Source organism: Oreochromis niloticus, linkage group LG4, assembly GCF_001858045.2.
Source record: "Oreochromis niloticus isolate F11D_XX linkage group LG4, O_niloticus_UMD_NMBU, whole genome shotgun sequence".
Classification (NCBI taxonomy): domain Eukaryota; kingdom Metazoa; phylum Chordata; class Actinopteri; order Cichliformes; family Cichlidae; genus Oreochromis; species Oreochromis niloticus.
In genome coordinates this window covers 23,544,521-23,568,630 of record NC_031969.2, presented here as the reverse complement: position 1 = coordinate 23,568,630, position 24,110 = coordinate 23,544,521, and the positions used below count along the sequence as shown (strand labels likewise).

The 24,110-nt window shown below is 37.5% G+C and overlaps 2 protein-coding genes across 2 annotated transcripts; one reads left to right on the top strand and one right to left on the bottom strand.

Moving 5' to 3' along the window:
• Positions 1-1,614: 1,614 nt before the first annotated feature.
• Positions 1,615-8,263, bottom strand: xab2 (XPA binding protein 2). The gene is made up of 19 exons (XM_003442092.5): positions 8,104-8,263; positions 7,695-7,843; positions 7,410-7,533; positions 7,109-7,306; positions 6,659-6,793; positions 6,388-6,552; positions 6,080-6,224; positions 5,833-5,984; positions 5,592-5,711; positions 5,299-5,430; positions 4,832-4,963; positions 4,602-4,715; positions 4,332-4,494; positions 4,037-4,227; positions 3,185-3,307; positions 2,923-3,094; positions 2,511-2,637; positions 2,271-2,380; positions 1,615-2,171 (listed from the first exon to the last, which is right to left on the bottom strand). The coding sequence occupies exons 1-19, from the start codon at positions 8,137-8,139 to the stop codon at positions 2,110-2,112; spliced, it is 2,550 nt and encodes an 849-aa protein (XP_003442140.1). The 5' UTR covers positions 8,140-8,263; the 3' UTR covers positions 1,615-2,109.
• Positions 8,264-10,739: 2,476 nt separating this feature from the next.
• On the top strand, positions 10,740-22,221 carry LOC100707599 (myosin heavy chain, fast skeletal muscle). The gene is made up of 41 exons (XM_019357831.2): positions 10,740-10,849; positions 11,209-11,248; positions 11,383-11,605; positions 11,743-11,886; positions 12,019-12,175; positions 12,368-12,395; positions 12,475-12,586; positions 12,664-12,756; positions 12,839-12,902; positions 13,005-13,103; positions 13,189-13,292; positions 13,398-13,536; positions 13,651-13,769; positions 13,884-14,033; positions 14,111-14,281; positions 14,368-14,674; positions 14,827-14,897; positions 14,986-15,073; positions 15,164-15,281; positions 15,395-15,518; positions 15,610-15,746; positions 15,847-16,102; positions 16,288-16,530; positions 16,655-16,831; positions 16,922-17,067; positions 17,349-17,439; positions 17,527-17,916; positions 18,140-18,266; positions 18,396-18,514; positions 18,710-18,906; positions 18,987-19,170; positions 19,272-19,437; positions 19,670-19,794; positions 19,892-20,200; positions 20,269-20,472; positions 20,558-20,683; positions 20,769-20,939; positions 21,064-21,168; positions 21,259-21,354; positions 21,776-21,907; positions 22,098-22,221. The coding sequence occupies exons 3-41, from the start codon at positions 11,402-11,404 to the stop codon at positions 22,113-22,115; spliced, it is 5,811 nt and encodes a 1,936-aa protein (XP_019213376.1). The 5' UTR covers positions 10,740-10,849; positions 11,209-11,248; positions 11,383-11,401; the 3' UTR covers positions 22,116-22,221.
• The last annotated feature ends 1,889 nt before the right edge of the window (positions 22,222-24,110 follow it).

Below are 24,110 nucleotides of genomic sequence, written 5' to 3'. Positions count from 1 at the left end.
ATAACTTATTGATTTAAAATATTTTAAAATGTGAACAATACAATCTAAAAGTACTGTCTTAAATTTTGAATTAGTACCATAACTCGACTGGTATCAGAAAAAATGTAGCCTACACAAACACACACACCTCTCTGACCTCTCTGAGCCATACTCTACCTTCAGTTTCTGTATTGTCATCAATGTCTTGATTATGTGACAATTTCTGTAAATATTTGGGGTTTTAACTTGTATATATTAGACTGTATTAGTCATAAACTACATCACGCGTATGATCTTGGTCAATATATCCACCACTGCAGTGGGCCAACTCTTGGCCTATTGCAGACAGAATGCAGAGAACATTATGGACTTTTAGCTGTTAATTAATCAAAATAAGTTTTGCTAAATCTGCTCTGAACATACATATCTATATATTATGCAGACAGATAGAAAACAAATATAGCAAACAAAGAATCTAAGGTAGGTTAAATTAGTAAAGGTATTTGTATTACTCTTTTACTTGTTCCCCTCAATTGTCCATTAACATGTGAAAGTAACGAAAACCATATTAAACTCCATGAAAAGCTATATTAAGTTCTCATTAAATAACCATTGCCTTACAAAGAGCTACAGCAGTAGATACAGTATGGTGATGTTAACCCTATTACCTCTTTAAAACAACTGGCACACAAAACTCAAAGACTGGAACAGGGCACAGATACTGGCAGACTATGTAAGAAGTTTCTAAAAGAAAAAGAGGTATAATTCATTCTGGAAAAATTGTTTTGTTGGATGTTTATAATGAGACTCGAGGGATTTCTTTTCCATCTGTTTTTAAACCCGTGTTTTCTGCTGCCATCCACACTGGAAAACAAATCTTAAGAGTGCCTCATCATATGATGTTCGTTCCAAAAGCCCTTCAAGTTCTCGACTGCAGTAACTTTGTAAGAGGATTACCTCTCAGCTATTTTAATCTAATTATAAAAGAAACAATAATTCCCAGTCACAACCTTTTCCCCAACTCAGTATGTTTAACTCTTTGGATGAGATGGTAGCAAAGCATAAGGTCTTTTTTATCAAATGCCTAAATAATTCTATATATTTAATCACAAAAGTGATTCTTCAAACGCTACTTACACAGTTCTGCTTCTAGTCATTTCTGAATAAAAGAACATGAGTTCTAGAGGACTATACAGCAAATGCATCAAGCAGTTCAGTTTCTCTTTTAATTAAAGATTACTTTGAAAAGAAAACAGCTTTTTAATCAGAAGAATGTTACTGCAGGTTTAAAGGTATTTATCACTTCGATTACAAAGGCAGTTTTAGACATTCAGTTTGTCACAGCCAGAGCTGCTTGCACATAACTGAAAAGCACTGCCAAGAGTGTGGAAATATGATTAAAAATGCTTCTCAAATACACCCAAAATACCACCATTTTTGTAACATTATTAGCAAAAAACTTTCAAAAATATCAATTAGCCCAGCAATCCTGGACTTGTCACTGGGGAAAAAAAACATTTAAGTGTAGAAGATTTGGATAGTGACAATTGCCAACAAGTTAGGAAAGCTTTCCAGAAACTCTTGGCATTACAAGACACCCATCTACTGGTGAGCCTCAAGCCAACAATGTGAGGCTTGAATGCGCAGCTCCAGTTTCAAACGACTGAAAAGACATGCTCCTCCCCCATGTTTTTCTAGGGTAGAACTTCCTGTTAGAGAAAGATCCTTGCATTTATTGGATTTAAAAAAATGTTTTCATTGTTTCTTTCTTACATTTTATAAAACAACCAAAAAGAACAGACAAACTATATCAGGTTTCAATTACAGTCATTGTGTTACCGCAAATAATAATTCATAATACATACAACTAAAAGGTTATCTTGAGCCCCAAGTTTGAGAAATACTGACACCAAGTGGTCAAAACTAATATATCTTATATTATAAACTACACAAATCCACAAGGAAAATAAACAGAAACACCAGTGCTGCCATTCTGTCCCCCCCCCCACGTGTCAAACTCTATTAAATGCTGAATGAATGCTGAATAAAACTACACATTTATGAATAGTTCTGTCGAATGATCACAAGAGAATGTAGAACTCAAATTTACAAGTCTGAGAGAATTATTGTCTAGTCATCTTTAAGGCCTCCAAAAACAGCTGTAGGGACGCTCTTCTGTTCAAGCTGCACCTCTGTAAAACCAAGAGGAAAAAAGAGGAATTTATGAAAATATCTCCATTGAAAAATGTTTACAAAAAACATTCTGAAAAATTGTACTGTCTTTCACGCACCATCCGGTCCTTGGTCTTCATCTTCTTCATCCTCATCATCATCGATGTCTATTTCATCAGGATTGGCTTGTTTGGCAAGTTCTGCCAGCTCACTGCGAGAAGTGTCACTCCTGCATAATTAAAGTGAAAAGGATTCATGTGTCTCAGCTTCCTTTGGACGATGAAGTTCTGTTATATTAAAAAGAAAAAAAAAAAGAAATCTACAGATACTTTAAACTTAAAAAATAATGAAGAACAAACCTGACAAAGAGAATCTTCTCTTTGGGTTTAGGCTTGTCCTGTTCAGCCTCTGCAGCAAGCTGTTGTGCTTTCTGTTCCAACATCTTCATATCATCAATTCCCATCTGGCCTGGAGCAAGATCTGACACTGAACACCAGAAACAGATGGTTAAACAAATGCAGAACCACTTGAAAAAAAAAACAACAACAAATAAATAAATACATAAAAAAATGACACCTAAATGACCCTACGTTAATTCTTGTGTAGGTCTAGGAAGTTCCTTCAAGATTTGGAGTAAATACGGACCATTCAACCATATCAATATAAATTGAAACATATCAAATAGCCAGTATCTGATATAACACATACAGTGATATTCATGTTACTACATCTGAATGGGGCACACTTTTAGGTTAATCCAACTTCTCCTACCAGTGCCTGTGGAGCTTGTTGTGGCCTTCAGCATCTGAGAGGACATAAAGTTGACCTGTGTGTTGTATGTAGCCTGGACACTTCGTTTGATCCTCAACATCTCTCTAATCGTGTCCTCATTTCCATGGCGGATCTCAAAATCTTTCCAGGTTTGCCAGAAATTAGCCGTCACCTGAAACGTCAAGTAAAAATTTAAGCCGATATAACCAAAGATTTTGAAGAAAATGTAGACAGAATGACTAGACGGGGTGAATTCACGTACCCTTGGGTCACAGATCTGGGAGCAGTAGGAGTAGATTGCTCTAGCACGATCAATCTCACCAAGTTTACTCTCCATGTCAGCAAACCGTAGACACATGTCTCTTGCATGCTCATCAGGAAGGACCTGGACAAACACAAATGGTATGAACACTGCACAGAACCATTTACCAAAACAAGGCATGCAAATTGGTGTATTTGGTGAGCAATAGATCGTGAGCACAGGGGTGATGGGAAGTTTAATTTTGTAATGCAACTTTGTTCAGTAATTTAAGGTAACCAGTATTTTGTCCATCAAAATGTAAAGTTATTCCTTTTACATTAAGTATATGACTTCTGATCTTTGCATATATTAAAAATGCCATAATTATGAACAACTTTACAAAAAAAAAATGTAATTTTTTTTTAAAGAGGGCGACTACTGTCTAGATTTATTATATTTGCAAAATAATAATGCGGTCAGTCATAAAATCAATTTTGCTCTTTAACTGATATGGATTATCTTATCAATTGTGGCTAAAATAAACATGATCATTGGTTATAGTTTTCATCGATTTAATGAAATTCCGTATCTAGCGAACTATAAATGCAATATGACCTTTGGGATATTTACAATATTCCAACAGTGGCATAAAAGTGAATTAACTTTTATTAATGAGTGAAAAGTCTAATTTCTGGCCAGAAAAGAAAGTTGATGAATAATGACATTCTGCAAAATGAACAGTAAAAAGCTTTATAGCATCACATCATGGCGGATCCTGTAATTATGAGCTTAGAATTAAAAAAAAAAAAAAAAAAAAAATTATTAAAAAGGATAATGCAGCTGTATTTAAGAGAGAGGACAATGCTACCGTACCTCAATAGCCTTCTGGTAGATTGCTCTGGTATACGTAACTCCATAAATTTCAGCTGCTCTCTTGATGTAGATGTTAAACATGAGATGTCTCTCCTCAGTTTCTACTGCCTGTGTTGCTCTTTCATATACAGCCATAGCGTGTCGTGCCAATCCATACTCCTCCTCCAACTTGGCATACAGTAGATAAATAGCTGAAAAGAAAGCCATTGTGGTTAGGTAAATTTTATAATTTGGGGGGGGGGGGGACACTGCAATGTACAAAATTTGTCAGTGTAATTCAACCAAAGATATTCACTCTTAGCAAATTTGGCTGGGCAGCCATCCAATGCCTGTTCAAATAAATCTCTGGCTCTTTCCAACTTCTTGCCCCCATATCGATCAATAAACTTGGTGAGGTAAGTGTTCCAGATGTCGTAAACATTTGGCCACTTGAAAAGAGCGATACCACGTTCATATGCCTGAAAGAAATATTAATAACACCATTAAAAAGATGGCTACAGTCGACAAGGACAAATTGTATTTTGAAAATAAGTAGTGGTCTAGTTAATTAGCTACACATTATTACTTTAAAGCTTTCCTCAAAGTAGTTGTGCTCTTCAAGGAACATGGCGTAATTGATGATGATCTGTGGAGTGGCAATCCGGAGATCAATAATCCGGTCATAAACTGCTTTAGTAGACTGTGGAGAAAAAGAGAAAAGCTTAGACTTAACACATAAATGATTGTTAGACCAATATCAAATACATGAGTGTATTTAGGTCTCAAACCATATCACACAAAAATAATTGAACATACCTGGAAAGTGCCAAGACTTTCCTCCAAGTCTGCCAGCATTGACCAGACCTTCAAGGATTTGTAGACTCTGTTTTGGACAGGCTCAGAAGCATCAAAGTACTCTGCTTTCTTGGATGGGATAGCTGTTGCTTTCTAAATAAAATAAATACAAATATGTAAATGGTTTCATAAGTTTAAAAGGTGATGCAACTACTTATATTACACCCTTTGCTTAAAATTGCCTTTGTAAACAACTGCAAACATTTTTACTCGGTGCAAGTGAAACTACAGCCTATAACTTCAGTTACCAGGTGTTAATTATATTTTGAAATATACTTTCAAAAGACATTTAAATAACAAGTCTAACAAATGTCTTCTTTATTTCACAACCTGGTCATTCCCAAACAATATATGATGCCCACAAGATGTTCCTAAATATGGCTCCAAAAAGGATCATGTGCATGATGTATATGATGCAGATCAGTTACCCTCAGAATTCGTAGTGCCTGTTCGTAATTCTCATGACGAAGTTCCATCTCTCCATATTCACACCACACTGCAGCAAGGTCATCCACCTGTTTGTAGTTCACCTTGGTAGCCTTCTCAAAGATTGTCCTCGCCTGAGTTGAGTTAGTAAATAAAGTTAGTAAATACAGGGAACTAACAACAATAACAATAATAATAATAATGATAATAATGATACTAATACTACTACTACTAATAATAATAATAATAATGAATGATCTGAAAAAGGTAAACGTAAGTTTAAATAATGACTTACATCGTCCAGCTGCTCATTTTCCTCATAGAATTTAGCAAAGAAAACCCAGAGTGAGTGAGGTTTCCCTGTGGCCTTCATTGGATCAATAGTCTGGACTGCCTCCGTGTATGTGTTGATGATCTGAAGAAAATAGGGCTATTTATTAGTAATTCACTACATGAAGGTAGTTTTTTTGTGTGTGAAATGTATATATTGTGACTTGTGCACTGTCCCAATCATTCGCAAAATATTTAAAACCCACCTGTCGTGGATTTCCGTCATACAGTTTTACCCGCTTGTGCCACTCATGAACATTATGGGGGTTCTGTCTCAAGAGTACACTGTTCAACAAGAGGGGTCGCCGGGCAATGAGCTGCTCAAAGCGGGCAAGTCTTAGCTCCAGGTCTATGTCATCTGAGTGGAGAAAAACAAAGAGTAATGTACACATGAAAAAAACAAAACAAAAAACAAAGACAGTTATCAAGATTAACTGATGCACACATACTCACCATTCTCATCCTGCCCCATCTCAGCTGTAGTCTCCATCTTAGCAGCGATCATGCTCTCCTCAAATTGAGCATAACTGTCAAACACTTGTGTGAAATCCCTTACAGTGACTACTGTAAGGATGGCCTCTTCATAGACATCACGTGCCTGAGGAAAAAAAAAATGTTTGGCTACAGTTGGACAAACTCACTGATAACAAATTATTTTAATGCAAAATGACTCAACCTAAAATAAAAGGTAAAGTAGAGATGTGTTTTAGTTACTTATATATATTAGGGGTAAAAATGAATGCTATTCAGAGGAAACACACTTTCTCAAAGTGGCCACTCCTGATGTAATAGTCAGCTAAGGAGCACCAAAGTTTTCCAAGTTGATCTGTGAAGCGAGTGAGGCCTCCTCGAATGATGGCTCCTACATTCAGAGAGGTCACCTTGTCAGGATTCTGGGAGATCAGGTCACATAGTTCATGCCACAGCTGTCCAAAAAAAGAAAAGAAGAAGAAAAACATTTTTTTTTATATTTTTTTCATGTAGCTTAAAAGGCTGGAGTGTTGAAAAGTGTCTGGAAGAATCCCATCTTACTTGATAGTTAGACTTTCCCTCTTTGGACACAAAGTTTTCATCATTGACAACAGCTGCTAGCCGCACAGCTGCTTCATCGAGGCGGCCAACAGACCGCAAGTAGTCTATGTATTCTTCTGCATTTTCTGGAGAAAGCTACAAGGTATCAAGAGAAGACAGTAAGACATTAAACATTCAGAAAGAAATATTTTCACAGGTATTCTGCATGAACAGATTAGGGAACTTGTCTATCTTTTAAAACTTTCTTAATCAGCCATAAAGCTTGTTATTGAATGCATGTAAGGTCTTTTGGATAACAGCTAAGAATCTTCAGAGGCTAAGGACAACATTTATGCCACAGAATACACTTTGACAGATGACACCTGTAAAACAAAAATTAAATCAGAAATCACCTTAACATTTTAAATGACAGCTGCTGTATAGACTTAAGGTTGTGCAGTATGTTCTCACCTTAAGGTACCTGCGGTACACTCGGATGGCTGTTTCAGGCAATGGCAAGTCACGGACAAAGCGGAGATACAGAGGCCAGATGCGTGGGTGCTGAGTTACAGGAAGAGCTCTAAGTGCTCGGTCAAATGTTCTACGACTTCTTGTGATCTTGCATTGAGACACAAGGAACTGGCAGTAATCCATCCATATTCTAGGCATCTAGTTTAAGTAAAGACAGTTAGTTTTATGCAAAGCTCTTGCAGACCAAATGTTACTTTTATGAGTAAAGTGGCTAAGCATCAAGATCTATAGGAGGTATTACCTTGTGCATGAACACTAGTGCCCTTTCATGACAATTATTGACTTCTTCATAGGCTGGTTCTGTGATACATTTCCCTTTGACTTGTTTTCGCCTCTCTCTCAGATAATTGTACCACAACTTATAGCTGCAAAAATGAGTGGGAAGGGTGGTTAGACACTTGGGAAATAGTTGCTGCACAGAATCTTGTACAATAATGTATAGTCTATGGGTTTTGAGTTATCCGTTGCTATTGGCTTCTCAGCACAATGTCCACAATTTTTTTTGTAACGGTCTCTTGTTAGTTACCTGCCAGGGAGTTCTTTTAGAGCCCGCTCATATATCATATTGAGGGTAGATTTTGGTCCATTCTGTTTGAATTCGATGTAACGCATCCAGCACTTGACTGAATATGGATTCCTGATGATCTCCTCTTCATAAGGTAGATCGTCGTCCTCCTAGTATCCAGAAATCAAACAGCGGTGTTACTATTGTAGCGATTTTTCACAGTTAATAACTCATAAAAAAAATAAAGATAATTTCTTTGTGTCAAATGTGTAAGCACAGTCGATTTGGCAAAACGTTATCTCTGATTTCAAGCTTTATCAAACTTCCACATTAGCTAGAATAAAGTTAAAGTTAATGCTAGCTACCCAAAACCTCTAATCAACAAACACTAACAAATGTTCTGTGAAATATACGGTGTAGTGTAACTTACAAATATGACATCGGTTTTTCCGTTTAATGTTTTCATTTCTTCACAGAAAAGGCGGCTGTTCCGGATAAAAGCTATGCTAACTTTAGCAAGCTAATACTAGCTTGCCTACTCAAAGCGTGTGTAACCCTCACAGGAACTTCCGGTGCCAGAGTGCACAACCCGAGTCACAAAAAACTACAAACGGCGCGATGTTTGTAGTTCAGAAGAGCTCTCGCTTACATTAGCCCAGAAAAAATATGTTTATAGTTTCTTCTGTCTAAAAAAATCTACATTTAATATCAACGTCTTCTTTTAAGTAATTTAGGCAACAGTGCGTCTCTTATTGGCAAAGGAAAATATAACCTTTATTAACTGATGGAAATCAAATCCAATACAAAAATGCAATGACACAGGTACATTTAAAATCTAGCAGATATGCATTGTTTTAACTATCTGAGAAAGAGGTGAGCCATATGCCTGAATTTCAGTCTTGAAACATTTTCTGTAACTGTTTTCTTTAAGTCATGGTAGGTGAAGCTCTGCTGGTAAAACATTTTCTGTCAGCACAAGGCAAATAATAGTTCTAAAATATGTACAGTGCTTAAGCAGGTCATCAGGTCACACTGTAGGCTATCCTATATCAACATATAAATCATTGTAGTAAAAGGATTACCGACTTGGGTCTCTATGGACCCCAGGAATAAACTACTGTAAGAAAACACCATCTTGCAAAATGTTCTGATCTCAATCTGACCTTTTGTTAAAATCAAAGAATAAATGTACTGAATAAATAAATTTGGTTCAAATATAGTTTTTTTTCTAGTTGCACATGAAGCATCTAATGTTTACAAGGAGCTATAAAAAATTGCATAGTGTGACGAAACCTGCCCACTGCACCTATGATTATCGTCTTAGAAATTACAGAAAGGTATACCTCTGGGGTCTGTGAATACACAAGTTAACAGAAGTCCAGTTAATGAAAACGGAGAGAAAAATCTATTTATTTTTGCAGGACTTTTTTTTTTTATTTTTTACAAAAGTAAACATGTCATAATGTTTTATAGCATTTAACAAAAAACACCAGTTTCCCCTTTTTGACTGATATAATTATCTACACCATCATTAGCCAACAGAAGTCATCAAATTATAACTGTTCATACTTGCTCATATTTTTCAGCAAACAAGTTTTGCACAGTGAAAGTGAATTACAGCAGTCATTTGCAAGTCTTGTAGCTTCAGCACAGATGCATGAATAGGCAGGACAACGAGATGCTCAATAAATATGGTTAATATCTCAGCCCTTAAGTTATATGAACCCAGTTAGATTTATATAGTTCTATGTCAACCTAAAGACATATTTAAAACTGTGATTCTGCATTTTGTTTTAATTCCTCTGAGTGGCATTCAGGCAGCTGTCAACCATTTGGGAGATTATATAGATTATTCTACTTTGGGGACTATGCTAGTAATGTTTTAAAATGAAAGTCACACAGTTGATCAAGGGCACCATGTTTCAAAAACAAAAACAACATCAAATGTAGCTTGAGGATAAAGATCTTTGACAGAGGTTGTCTCTACTTACCCACACTATTAAACATGTTCATAGCCAGGGAATGGGAATTCATTTTGAGGGAGCACCTAAGAGGTGCTGGTGTACAGTTGCAGAACATTGGCACATCTCATATTCCTCTAATAAAACTGAATGTAAGGCCTTTTCCATAAAGTTCAACTGGTATTACACATTGCCTTATAAGCACTAGAAGAACATTTGCCAACCGGGCTGAGATAAGACCTATAATAAGTCCCACTCAGATAGATGTGCCAATGCACTGCAACTGTATACCAGCAACACATGGAGGCTTCTCCAAAATTAATTTTCATTCGTAAGAACATGTTTAATAGTGTGGCTAAGTAGTGACAACCTCTCACTATAAAATAAAATAGAAAAATATTTCTCAAGTAAATCAGATTCAAATATTACCTAAGTTAATGATTTATTGGTGAAAATTCGTGCTTAAAAAATTATGTTCATTGAGTAGCATCTATTTTAGTGCATACTTTAGACATTACTCTTTTTATGAGCTGAAATAAAGCTATTGCCAGTGTTTATCTAGAACATATTGCACAATATTACTAACATAAAATTGCATTCTCTTTAAAATTAACATATTTTTTGTGAGGGGTTGACTTTTCTTGTTTTTGAGTCATGTAAACGATACTACATTTTACAGTATTTTAAATATCTGAAATGTGGACAAGCTCTGACACTCAATACTAATGACATTTCAGTGCATCTTTCTAAAGGGAAAGAGGTAATGGGTTTAAAAATGGAAGTCAAAGCACAACTCCTGTAATAGATTATTTATGTTTTCAAAATGGCTATAATTTGATCTTTTCACATCATTCAACAAGGATGACATAGAACATACAATGTCCCATGCAATAAAGGAACTTGAAGCTGCTTTATTTGACTATTTATTTATTTTGATTTTCAATTTTACTATATTTCTATAAAATTCTTCTCCTGCTTGACTGATTAATTTAATATTTTTTTCCTTTTCCTGTATTGGAACTATTTTCTTATTTAAGCAAGATAAAATCTGGTACGCAAAAAGCTGAGTAAACATAATATGTCACAAGAGGGGTCTTAAAATGACAGGGATGCTTGACCAAATCGAGAGGCAGACTGCTGCTGACCAAGCTGTTTAAGCCTGTATAAAAGCAACTACTTCAGTCTCCTCAGAGAACTGAAAGGCATCCTCAACAGGTCAGTGCTTGTTTGTTTTTTTAAACTGAATTAACTTTTAATCAAATTTATCGTAGCTGTTTGTTCCATTTTTTCAATTTCATTTTAGCACTCTTGAAGGAAAGGAAATATCAAATGCTATTGATTTACTGATTTACTCAACTAGATTAAATCTTTCATTAAGAGTTGTAATGAAACACTTGAAATGTTGTGTATGGATTACTGAATGTTTGAAAACTGTTAAAAAACAACAACTATGCAGCCAAGGAAGACTGCTTAACCAAAATTCTATGTAATGTGACTGCTGTAGGTGATAGCAGTGCAAATATGTTGACTTTGTGTTTTCTTTCATCTATATTTTTCTTTAAATGCATCTTCAGATAACAACAGATCAGAGCCACTCAGTAGGGATAAAGTGAGGTGAGATGTGTCTTAAATAACACAACTCCCAAATGGTTATAATAATGTTCATTAAAAAATATTTCCAAATTATGTAAAACTATATCACAATTTAACATGTTCCAACTCATTCATATCCCTTCTCCTTTTGTCAGTTACCACTAAAGTGCCACCATGAGCACAGACGCAGAGATGGAGCAGTATGGCCCTGCGGCCATTTATCTCCGCAAGCCAGAAAGGGAGAGGATTGAGGCCCAGACTGCTCCATTTGATGCCAAGACGGCTTACTTTGTGGCTGTTCCTGATGAGATGTATGTCAAGGGCAAACTTGTCAAGAAGGAGGGTGGTAAAGCCACTGTTGACACACTTGGAGGAAAGGTAAGTGAATATTCATAAAAGATTCTAACTTTAACAATTCCACCCATTCAACTTTCTCCCGAAAACAGATAAGATTAATATTATATGTTACATAATGTACTTATTAAATTTTTTAAAAATTGTTTCTTTCTATGTAGACAGTCACTGTAAAAGAGGATGACATCCACCCCATGAATCCCCCAAAGTTTGATAAAATTGAGGACATGGCCATGATGACCCACCTCAATGAGCCTGCCGTGCTGTTTAACCTCAAAGAGCGTTTTGCATCATGGATGATCTATGTAGGTGTTTAACAAACATTTAATAATAGTGTTTGCCTGTTCTCTACTTTTCTATACTGGGAGAAGTTATTAAAATGATATAGATGTCCAGTGTGGACACAATGACATTTGTGAACTTACTCTGCTTTCCAGACTTATTCCGGCCTCTTCTGTGTCGTCGTGAATCCCTACAAGTGGCTTCCTGTGTATGACGCTCAGGTTGTTGTGGCATACAGGGGCAAAAAGAGAGTTGAGGCTCCACCGCACATCTTTTCCATCTCTGATAATGCCTATCAGTTCATGCTCACTGGTATGTTTTATTTTAGAGGATATACTAAATATATATATACATTTAGAATATCATGTAGGATATACATGAAATATATATATATATATATGAAACACAAAACATGGCATAGCACATCTGATGTTTCATCAGCACAGTATTTTGATCATTTGTGGTTTTAAATTAACAATCAATTTAAGTATTTGTTCTTTTTAGATCGTGAGAACCAGTCTATCCTCATCACGTGAGTAATATACCAATAAATGAATGTCAGATATGAAAAAACACACAATAAAACTCAATTCAACTCTTTCTTTCTCCAGCGGAGAATCTGGTGCAGGAAAGACTGTCAACACTAAGCGTGTCATCCAGTACTTTGCAATAATTGCAATGACTGCATCCAAGAAGGCAGAGCCTACACCTGGCAAGATGCAGGTATAACTGCTTTTACTTGGAAAAAGTAAGTAAAGTTTTTACAGTATACCAAAAAAGGTGTAACATAATTTTTCTAGGGTTCCCTGGAAGATCAAATCATTGCAGCTAACCCTCTGCTGGAGGCATATGGTAATGCCAAGACTGTTAGGAATGACAACTCCTCTCGCTTTGTAAGTGTTGGAACAGAAAAGAATACCAGGTGTGAAAGCAAACTGTCAAAAATAACTGTTAATTTAAATCTGATACGTTTAGGGTAAATTTATCAGAATTCATTTTGGAACCACTGGCAAACTGGCTTCAGCTGATATTGAAACATGTAAGTTATTTTAATTTTTCTTTTTTTACATTTTATTCACTGTTGCTGTCTGATGTTATGAAATCTGCACACTTTTGTCTCACACTGAATTTTTGGTCTTAGATCTGCTGGAGAAGTCCCGTGTCACCTTCCAGTTGTCTGCTGAGAGGAGCTACCATATCTTCTATCAGCTAATGACAGGGCACAAGCCTGAGCTCCTGGGTAGGTACTGACTGGTATTTGTACGGTGAAGTTTAATTTGGATTCATAGCATTTATTTATTTATGCATTTCTTCTGGTCTTTCAGAGGCTCTTCTGATCACCACAAATCCCTTTGACTATCCAATGATCAGTCAGGGTGAAGTGACTGTCAAAAGCATTAATGATGTGGAGGAGTTCATTGCAACAGATGTAAAGACTCAGTTCATACCTTTTCTTAGACTGCAAATATATATGTATATGTATATATGACAAAAATATCACAATGTTAATTATTACCTTTTATGTGCAATTCAGACTGCAATTGACATCTTGGGCTTCACTGCTGAGGAAAAAGTGGGCATCTACAAGCTGACTGGTGCTGTGATGCATCATGGCAACATGAAATTCAAGCAGAAGCAGAGGGAGGAGCAGGCTGAACCTGATGGCACTGAGGGTAAATGAGAAAAATCTACTAAATCTGCTGATTCACAGAAGATTAGAGTCTAACTTGGGCTAACTAAATATTTTCCAGTTGACCTAAAGCATTAAATTTCTATTTATCAACCAGTGGCTGATAAAATCGCCTACCTATTGGGCCTGAACTCGGCTGATATGCTGAAAGCTCTGTGCTACCCAAGAGTTAAAGTTGGCAATGAGATGGTGACCAAAGGTCAGACCGTCCCACAGGTAAGTGAATAAAAGTTTTTAAATATTTGCATTTTGACAAATGAACATATATTACTATTTATCTATTCATTTATTTATTTTTGAGAAAAACAAATTTAAATTCTCTTATTCCAGGTCAACAATGCTGTCTCAGCACTGTGCAAATCCATATATGAGAAAATGTTCTTGTGGATGGTTGTGCGTATCAATGAGATGCTGGACACAAAGCAACCCAGACAGTTCTTCATTGGAGTGCTGGATATCGCTGGATTTGAGATCTTCGATGTAAGCGCCTGAGGAATATTTCAGTATTTTTGAAGAAAAACACTCTTTTGCTATTAAATACCTTTGTACTATTACAGTTCAACAGTTTGGAGCAACTCTGCATCAACTTCACCAATGAGAAACTGCAACAGTTTTTCAACCACCACATGTTTGTCCTGGAGCAAGAGGAGTACAAGAAAGAAGGCATTGAATGGGAGTTCATTGACTTTGGTATGGACTTGGCTGCCTGCATTGAGCTTATTGAGAAGGTAAGAAGCTGCCCTGGAAGAAATGTACATGTGGGTGCATATGTTACCTCCATAAAATATTAATATATTATGTAATATTTTCTCAGCCAATGGGCATCTTCTCCATCCTTGAAGAGGAGTGCATGTTCCCCAAGGCCTCTGACACAACTTTCAAGAACAAGCTGCACGATCAGCATCTTGGCAAGACCAAATGCTTTGAGAAGCCAAAGCCTGCAAAGGGCAAGGCTGAGGCACACTTCTCCCTGGTTCACTATGCTGGTACAGTGGACTACAATATCACTGGCTGGCTGGACAAGAACAAGGACCCACTGAATGACTCAGTTGTGCAGCTCTACCAGAAGTCTTCAAACAAACTGTTGGCCCTCCTGTATGTAGCCCATGCTGGAGGTGAAGGTAAGAAACAAAAGTGCTCACAAACTCCCATGTCCAGTACAGATAGTATGTATCTGTCTAATAACTATAATGTACATACTGCAGGCTAATATGTACACTGTGAAAAATATTCATTCAGTTCCAATAATGAAATTTACTGTTTATGAAAACAGAGGCTGGTGGTGGCAAGAAGGGTGGTAAGAAGAAGGGCGGTTCCTTCCAGACTGTGTCTGCTCTTTTCAGAGTATGTATAGATTTATAGTGTAGGAAAAATAATTAATTACTCATATTTAAATATTATTAACCTATTGTCTAATGATGCTGATCTACAGGAGAATCTGGGCAAGCTGATGACCAACTTAAGAAGCACTCATCCTCACTTTGTCCGTTGTCTGATTCCCAATGAGACAAAGACCCCAGGTAAAACACCCCAAAGTCCTACTAACTGCACAAAACATTACACAGTGACATAAAGAAAGTTTTGAAATGTTATACATTTCTGACTCTCAGGTCTTATGGAGAACTTCCTGGTCATCCACCAGCTGAGGTGTAACGGTGTACTGGAGGGCATCAGAATCTGCAGAAAGGGTTTCCCCAGCAGAATCCTCTATGGTGACTTCAAGCAGAGGTGACAGCACATTACTGTATTAGACAGCAGAAATTATTTCATTGTTGTTGTAAAGAGTAAACTTGAATATGATGGATGAAAAATCCAGGTAACAACATGATTCTCTCTTGAAGATACAAAGTGTTGAATGCCAGTGTCATCCCTGAGGGACAGTTCATTGACAACAAGAAAGCTTCAGAGAAGCTGCTTGGCTCCATTGATGTGGATCACACACAGTACAAGTTTGGGCACACAAAGGTACACTTCATTATTTTAATGAGTGTAAATAGAGTGTCCATTTGCACAGCACTTATTGTTATTATTTAATTATTTTTACATAACAAAATAGGTGTTCTTCAAAGCTGGTCTGCTGGGCACTCTTGAGGAGATGAGAGATGATAAACTGGCTGAGCTGGTGACCATGACTCAGGCTCTCTGCAGAGGATACGTCATGAGGAAAGAGTTTGTGAAGATGATGGAGAGGAGGTAACATTATCATACTAAACTCTATTGTATTCTCTTTTGTATTGCTTTCCTTATAAGATCCTACTATATTAAAAGTAACACTTTCATGTTTGGTTTTTAGAGAATCTATCTTCTCCATCCAGTACAACATCCGTTCTTTCATGAATGTCAAGAACTGGCCATGGCTGAAACTGTACTTCAAGATCAAGCCTCTTCTGAAGAGTGCTGAGACTGAGAAGGAGCTCCAGAACATGAAGGAGAACTATGAGAAGATGCAGACAGACCTGGCTACTGCTCTGGCCAAGAAGAAGGAACTGGAAGAGAAGATGGTCGCCCTGCTGCAGGAGAAGAATGACCTGCAACTTCAAGTGGCTGCAGTAAGTAGGAAACAAAAGAACAAATATACAATGCCTATAATGTCTTGTATGCAGGTTAGCTGATTCTGACTGTGTATGTGGCACAACAGAGTGTAGATTTTTTAAAAATGAATAATGAGCAATTGCCAAGACACACGACATGACAACACTAAATTATACATTGTTGTCTGTTCCATGTATTATAGGAAGTTGACAATCTCTCTGATGCTGAAGAAAGGTGTGAGGGGCTCATTAAGAGCAAGATCCAGCTCGAGGCCAAACTCAAAGAGACAAGTGAGAGACTGGAGGATGAAGAGGAAATCAATGCTGAGCTGACTGCTAAGAAGAGGAAGCTGGAGGATGAATGCTCTGAGCTAAAGAAGGACATTGATGACTTGGAGCTCACCTTGGCCAAAGTGGAGAAGGAGAAACATGCCACAGAAAACAAGGTTCAATTTATCTATATTTTTTTGTGTTTAAAAAAAGACACATCTAAATTAAAATATATTAATTCTTTCCTGAGATATATAGTTTTTAACTTATATTTAAATACATCCTTTGTACAATCCTTAGGTGAAAAACCTGACAGAGGAGATGGCATCTCAGGATGAGGCCATTGCCAAGTTAACAAAGGAGAAGAAAGCCTTACAAGAGGCCCATCAGCAAACACTGGATGATCTCCAGGCAGAGGAGGACAAAGTCAACACTCTGACCAAGGCCAAGACAAAGCTGGAACAGCAAGTTGATGATGTAAGAAAACTATAATCATATTGCTTTTTTAATGGAAAGAGTATTGAATCACTGTCTTTCAAACTTTATTCAACTGACATGATTTTATAGCTTGAGGGTTCACTGGAGCAAGAGAAGAAGCTCCGCATGGACCTTGAGAGAGCCAAGAGGAAGCTGGAGGGAGATCTGAAACTGGCCCAGGAATCCATAATGGATCTGGAGAATGACAAGCAGCAGTCTGACGAAAAAATCAAGAAGTAGGGCTTTTTTCCCTTATTACTAGCAAAGTTTTTCTGTTAGATCGTCCACTCCTTAAATGTAGACTACAAAATCTCACCAGCAGCTGAATGTAGTGCTGTCAAATCTGACACATTTATGCCCTACTTTGTCCACAAATCTCTAATGCCGAACAATAACGTCATCAGTCAATGACTTCAGTTTTAATTATGTTTCTGTGAGCAGCATCAAAGTGGTAAGCAAAAGCTTTCTTTATGTTCAAGTCTATAATACTGAATATGCTCTTCTTGTCCTGTTACAGGAAGGACTTTGAAATCAGCCAACTTCTCAGCAAAATTGAGGATGAACAAACCCTAGGTGCTCAACTCCAGAAGAAGATCAAAGAACTGCAGGTAACATGGTTATAACTCAATAATATATTCACTGAATCTAAAGCATGTTCATTCGGTAATGTTCTTTTCATATTATCATTGCACTAGGCTCGTATTGAGGAACTGGAAGAGGAGATTGAGGCTGAGAGGGCATCTCGGGCTAAGGTAGAGAAGCAGAGAGCCGACCTCTCCAGGGAGCTTGAAGAGATCAGCGAGAGGCTCGAGGAAGCTGGTGGAGCAACAGCTGCTCAGATTGAGATGAACAAGAAGCGAGAGGCTGAGTTCCAGAAACTGCGTCGTGATCTTGAGGAATCAACTCTGCAGCATGAAGCTACTGCAGCAGCTCTCCGTAAGAAGCAAGCTGACACTGTTGCAGAGCTCGGAGAGCAAATCGACAACCTCCAGCGTGTCAAACAGAAGCTGGAGAAAGAAAAGAGCGAGTACAAGATGGAGATTGATGACCTCTCCAGCAACATGGAGGCTGTCGCTAAAGCAAAGGTGTGGGGGTTTATTTTAGAGAACAAATTTTGTTTGAGCATTTAAAAGCAGATATTCATGAACTGTTAACATGAATATAACCATAATTATTTTAGTTACAGTTGTTTATTCTAAATTTAAAGTAATTTTCAAATTATTGTCAACAGTTATATATTTATATGTTATATGTATAATTGATTTGCAGTAAATCTCTTTTATAAATAACATATGCTAATCTTCACAGGGCAACTTGGAGAAAATGTGCAGGACTCTTGAGGATCAACTAAGTGAACTCAAAGCCAAAAATGATGAGAATGTTCGTCAGCTGAATGACATTAATGCCCATAAGGCGAGACTTCAGACAGAGAATGGTAAGGGGACATAAAACAAAAAAACTGTTCTGTCTCTGGAAATTATTCACATTGACTTGACCTAAAACTACCATCAATCAATGGATAAAATTAAACAAGCTAGGCTTAATTTATGTGTGTTAATTACAGGTGAGTTTAGTCGCCAGCTTGAGGAGAAAGAAGCTCTTGTTTCTCAGCTCACAAGGGGCAAGCAGGCCTTCACTCAGCAGATTGAGGAGCTGAAGAGACACGTTGAGGAGGAAGTGAAGGTCTGAATTATTTTCTGTCTTCTTTTATATCATAGCACTTACTAATTTAAACACATAAGTTTTAAATCAGTTGGACTGTCCTCTAATTTGGTTCCTAGTTGTTATCATTTAAATTTCTCATCCTCTCAGCATTAGACTTTAAAATTGATTTAAACATTGAAGTTGTCCATCTGACATTGATTGTGTGTTCAACAGGCCAAGAATGCCCTGGCTCATGCTGTTCAGTCAGCACGTCATGACTGTGACCTGCTCAGAGAGCAGTTTGAGGAGGAGCAGGAGGCCAAGGGTGAGCTGCAGCGAGGAATGTCCAAGGCCAACAGTGAGGTGGCTCAGTGGCGATCCAAATATGAGACTGATGCCATCCAGCGCACTGAGGAGCTGGAGGAGGCCAAGTAAGTCGCAATACTTTCATTTTCCTAATTGGGTTTCAGAGTTTTTTCATTAAACAAATACAAAATTATTTTAACAACAGGAAAAAGCTTGCCCAGCGCCTGCAGGACGCTGAGGAATCCATTGAGGCTGTGAACTCCAAGTGTGCCTCACTGGAAAAGACCAAGCAGAGGCTGCAGGGTGAGGTGGAGGACCTCATGATTGATGTGGAGAGAGCTAATGCTCTGGCTGCCAACCTTGACAAGAAGCAGAGGAACTTTGATAAGGTAACAGCAAAACAAGATCACAATGATTTTATTGAAGCCAAAATTTATATTAGCAAGTAATCATGGGGACTTGGATATATTTGGTACTGGTATATTTCTAGGTCCTGGCAGAATGGAAGCAGAAGTATGAGGAGAGCCAGGCAGAGCTGGAAGGAGCCCAAAAGGAGGCTCGTTCTCTCAGCACTGAGTTGTTCAAGATGAAGAACTCATATGAAGAGGCTCTGGATCATCTTGAGACCATCAAGAGAGAGAACAAGAATCTGCAGCGTATGTCAATCGCACTTTAAATAAAATTCTATCTCATGAGGGTTATTCTCTGACCTTTATAAATGTACTTTATAGAACCCATGTAAATGTTATCTGTTTGAAAACTGTATTTCGGAAGATTCTGTGAGATTTTGACTCTAACTCTAATTGCTGTGGGGTCTGAAATTTAAGAACAAATATTACTTTCAAAGTGCTGTTTTATTTTTATTTATTTTTTATTCTTATTCTGTAGAGGAGATCTCAGATCTGACTGAGCAGATTGGTGAAACAGGAAAGACCATCCATGAGCTGGAAAAGGCCAAGAAGACTGTTGAGACTGAGAAGTCTGAAATTCAGACAGCTCTGGAGGAAGCTGAGGTATTTTATACAAATTGACTTTGAAATTAGGGTAAAAATCTTTTATCCACCTTATTTTGAAAGGATTTTTTAACATAGCTGTTTAAATCATTTAAAGGGAACTCTGGAGCATGAGGAGGCCAAGATTCTTCGTATTCAGCTTGAGCTCAACCAGGTAAAAGGTGAGATTGACAGGAAGCTGGCAGAGAAGGATGAGGAGATGGAGCAGATCAAGAGGAACAGCCAGAGGGTGATTGACTCCATGCAGAGCACTCTTGATGCTGAGGTCAGGAGCAGGAATGATGCCCTGAGAATCAAGAAGAAGATGGAGGGAGACCTGAATGAGATGGAGATTCAGCTGAGCCATGCCAACAGACAGGCTGCTGAGGCCCAGAAACAACTGAGGAATGTCCAAGGACAGCTCAAGGTGAGTTGGTAGATCATTTGTTAAAAATTAAAATGGTTATTTATTGATTTATTTATTTATTTAATCAGGATGCCCAACTGCACCTGGATGATGCTCTCAGAGGACAGGAAGACATGAAGGAGCAGGTCGCCATGGTGGAGCGCAGAAATGGTCTGATGGTGGCTGAAATTGAAGAGTTGAGAGTCGCTCTGGAGCAGACAGAGAGAGGACGCAAAGTAGCTGAGCAGGAGTTGGTTGATGCTAGCGAGCGTGTCGGACTGCTTCACTCTCAGGTTTATATTATTACTTTACAAGAACTTTGTGATTCCATTGAGTAAGAGTCACATCAATAAAATATATTTTTCTTGCTTCATTCAGAACACCAGTCTTTTGAACACCAAGAAGAAGCTGGAGGCTGACTTTGTCCAGGTTCAGGGTGAGGTGGATGATGCTGTTCAAGAAGCAAGAAATGCTGAGGAGAAGGCCAAAAAGGCTATCACTGATGTAAGTTAGTAATTTAGAAGCTTTGCCATCTTTTCTTTTCAAAATCATACTTCATCAACAATGCCAATACCACCCATATTTTCAGGCTGCCATGATGGCTGAGGAGCTGAAGAAGGAGCAGGACACCAGTGCTCATCTGGAGAGGATGAAGAAGAACCTGGAGGTCACAGTCAAGGACCTGCAGCACCGTCTGGATGAGGCAGAGAGCCTCGCTATGAAGGGCGGCAAGAAGCAGCTCCAGAAACTGGAGTCCAGGGTATGTACTCTATATAAAGTCGAGCTATTATTAAGTGTAACACTTTGATTCCCTCATAAGAACTCATTTTTTTCTCTGTACTCTAACATTTATTAAAAGCTGATTATTTATCATGGCATTAAAGGTCCGTGAACTGGAAGCTGAAGTTGAAGCTGAGCAAAGACGTGGAGCTGATGCTGTTAAAGGAGTCCGTAAATATGAGAGGAGAGTTAAAGAGCTCACTTACCAGGTGATTACACATTTACCTAAATATTCACCTTATTCAAGTCCCTAAACTCTTTCTTCTCTAGCCAGCAGTAACAGTTTGTTATCTATGCAGACTGAGGAGGACAAGAAGAATTTGGTCAGACTTCAGGATCTGGTGGATAAGTTGCAGCTCAAAGTCAAGGCTTACAAGAGGCAGGCTGAGGACGCTGTGAGTAAAATGGTTTTTGATTTTACATATGGGAAGCACAACTTAATGACAGAAATACATACAACAGGAAAAATAAGTACTGACAATGTCACCAATTTTCTATGTAAATAGATTTCTAAAGGTGCTATTTAAATGAAATTCTCACCATATGTGTGTAACTACCCACAAATGCAAATAAATCAATTCATAGATGTCCATAAATTAAGTTATATGTAACAATGAGAAATGATACAGGCGGAAACTATCAAACACATAAAGAAAGAGAGATGCAAAAGGGACCAACATCTCATGAGAATTTCATGTCAATAGCACTTTTAGAAATATATTTACTTTGAAAATGGGTGACATGTTCAAAACTAATTTTACCTGCTGTATGATCAGATATTTTTAAAACAATGCAACATACTGTAACACTGAATAGGAGGAACAGGCCAACACCCACATGTCCCGACTGAGAAAGCTCCAGCATGAGATGGAGGAAGCTCAGGAGCGTGCTGACATTGCTGAATCCCAGGTCAACAAACTGAGAGCCAAGAGCCGTGATATTGGAAAGGTAATTCATGTAATTTGATTTTACACAAAACGTACATTTGTTTCTTGGTTTTGTTCTTTATAGTATCCCAAAGTATTAATTTACTAGTATATAGACCTTTAATTTAAGGTGTAGACAATAGTGCAACACCACATACCACCAGAGTTTTAAATATGTGTTGAATAATTATGTTTTTCATATTTTTTTCCAGGCTGAAAAGGCTGAATAAGAGACATCTTTTGGAATCTTTTGACAGTGTTCATAAAATATGAACTACCTGTTGAACCGACAGCTGATAATGTATTAATTCAATAAAATCTTAAACTATGATTTAATGATATTTATTCAGCATCATTTACTGTCTATTCTATGAAAGTCACATTTTGATATGCAATGTTTGACACAGTAGCTTCCTCAGAATAATTATGAATTAGGACATTGTCCTGGTTAATGAGGACTCGAGAGCCCTTTTGCTGAGTGTTTCCAAAAGCTTTTGGCATTAGAGATAGTTGGGTTAACATTTGTCAACATTTATTTCCATAGCCATTAAAAAGGCTATCGGTGTTATACATACATACATCAATTAAATATTTTATTTGTATGTGATGAATGCTCATAGTAATTATATACACAGACATTATCATATACAGACCATGGTGTAGTATGAATGGTAATAAAGGTGGTCCTCCTTAGGAATATTGTAAAACTTGTGAAAATAGAGTTAAACGTCCAAACTTTATGCTGTCCTTCGTTTTTCTCCACACCCGTCCCATCGGCCATATTAGAGTAATTGTTGGGCCGATTATGGCTCCTAGGGCTGACACTCCCTAATAAAGTCTTTAGTTAGTCTTATTGTAGACTCTATAGTATTCACACTCAAATTAAGCTGATGATGCCTTATTTTGGCTTCTTACTTCCACACTATTTTCAGTTATAAAAATATTCCTTCATACAGACTAGTGTGTGTTGATAATAAGATGTCCAAATGCATCTTGTAACCAAACTTTAATGGATACATTTAACAACAAACAAAAAGCCATCACATGCTTTTGTCTGGATAGTGTTTCCCACAGTTGCATTGCTCTGGGATGGTATCCAGCTACTGTTGAAAAAGGCAAGGCAATAAAAAAAAGACAAACGGAAATCTACAGTACACTTACCAAAAGTTCAATTTCAAGGAACTGCAAGTGAACATAAAGCTATATCTTTGATGTAATACTGTTATAATTATTAAGTATTTAACTTCTTATACATTCTTATACATTTAATTCTCTCTAAATCACTACTAAGGCTCTGACTGTGGAAAGTTAAGCATGCCATACTGTCTACTATCTCCATTGAAGCAAAGCATTTCGGAGCAGCTGGCAAACATGAGCAGTACAGAAACAAAATTGTCTTTTTACTGTAGCAAGGAAACAAAGCTAAAACATGCATGGCAAAACATTTCCCAAAGGTTTCTTCAAACACTTACAGTATGAGTAACACATTCTAAATTAATTTGATACACGAATCACTGTGTCTGTCACAAAGTAAACCTGGGCATGTGAATGTGGTTAAGACACAAACCACACGTTATTGATTAAATAGGCCAACCACACAGGGACATGAGCCACCTTATATGTACTCCAGAAGCCTCCGTCATCTGTTTATGCTTACTGACACATAAGGCCACACTTGCTGGTGCCTTTCTATTTTTAATCATGCTGTACAGCTTACCTCGACTAAAAATGTGACAAGTCATCAAATAAGTCATACTGGATCCAAATAAAATCTGATATCTCCCCCACAGCACATCTCATGACCATATTAAACATGCAGTAATTTAAAGTTGATGATGTTGTATTTCTATAAAAGCAAACCGGTAATTAAAGCCAGTAAACCAATATGTATGCGTGTGTGTGCGTGTGTGTGTGTGTGTGTGTGTGTGTGTGTGTGTTGGGGGTGGGTGGGTGGGGTGGGGGGTTCTAAGCATAAACAGAGTTATATACTTTAATTTTACTTTATTTCAATTTTTAACACACACACACACACACACACACACAGACACACACACAGAGTTCTTTCACTCCACCCAACTAACTCCACATCATAATCCCCTTGGAATCCCCTTAATGATTAAACAACTAATTTGGATGCCTAAGAAAATACATTTGGCAATTTGGTGTGTGTGTGTGTGTGTGTGTGTGTGTGCGCCAACATGGTTTGTAAGGACATTTTGCAAGAC

What these genes read in the sequence shown, in the direction of transcription:
- xab2 (XM_003442092.5), bottom strand. Translation starts at nt 8,139, where the DNA reads ATGAAAACATTAAACGGAAAAACCGATGTCATATTT. An exon ending in CTAAAAGAACTCCCTGGCAG is followed by an intron (nt 7,534 to 7,694) that starts GTAACTAACAAG and finishes TCATTTTTGCAG; the next exon opens with CTATAAGTTGTGGTACAATT. An exon ending in ATGACGGAAATCCACGACAG is followed by an intron (nt 5,712 to 5,832) that starts GTGGGTTTTAAA and finishes TATTTTCTTCAG; the next exon opens with ATCATCAACACATACACGGA.
- LOC100707599 (XM_019357831.2), top strand. Translation starts at nt 11,402, where the DNA reads ATGAGCACAGACGCAGAGATGGAGCAGTATGGCCCTGCGGCCATTTAT. An exon ending in TGGAACAGCAAGTTGATGAT is followed by an intron (nt 16,832 to 16,921) that starts GTAAGAAAACTA and finishes ATGATTTTATAG; the next exon opens with CTTGAGGGTTCACTGGAGCA. An exon ending in GAGACTTCAGACAGAGAATG is followed by an intron (nt 18,267 to 18,395) that starts GTAAGGGGACAT and finishes TGTTAATTACAG; the next exon opens with GTGAGTTTAGTCGCCAGCTT.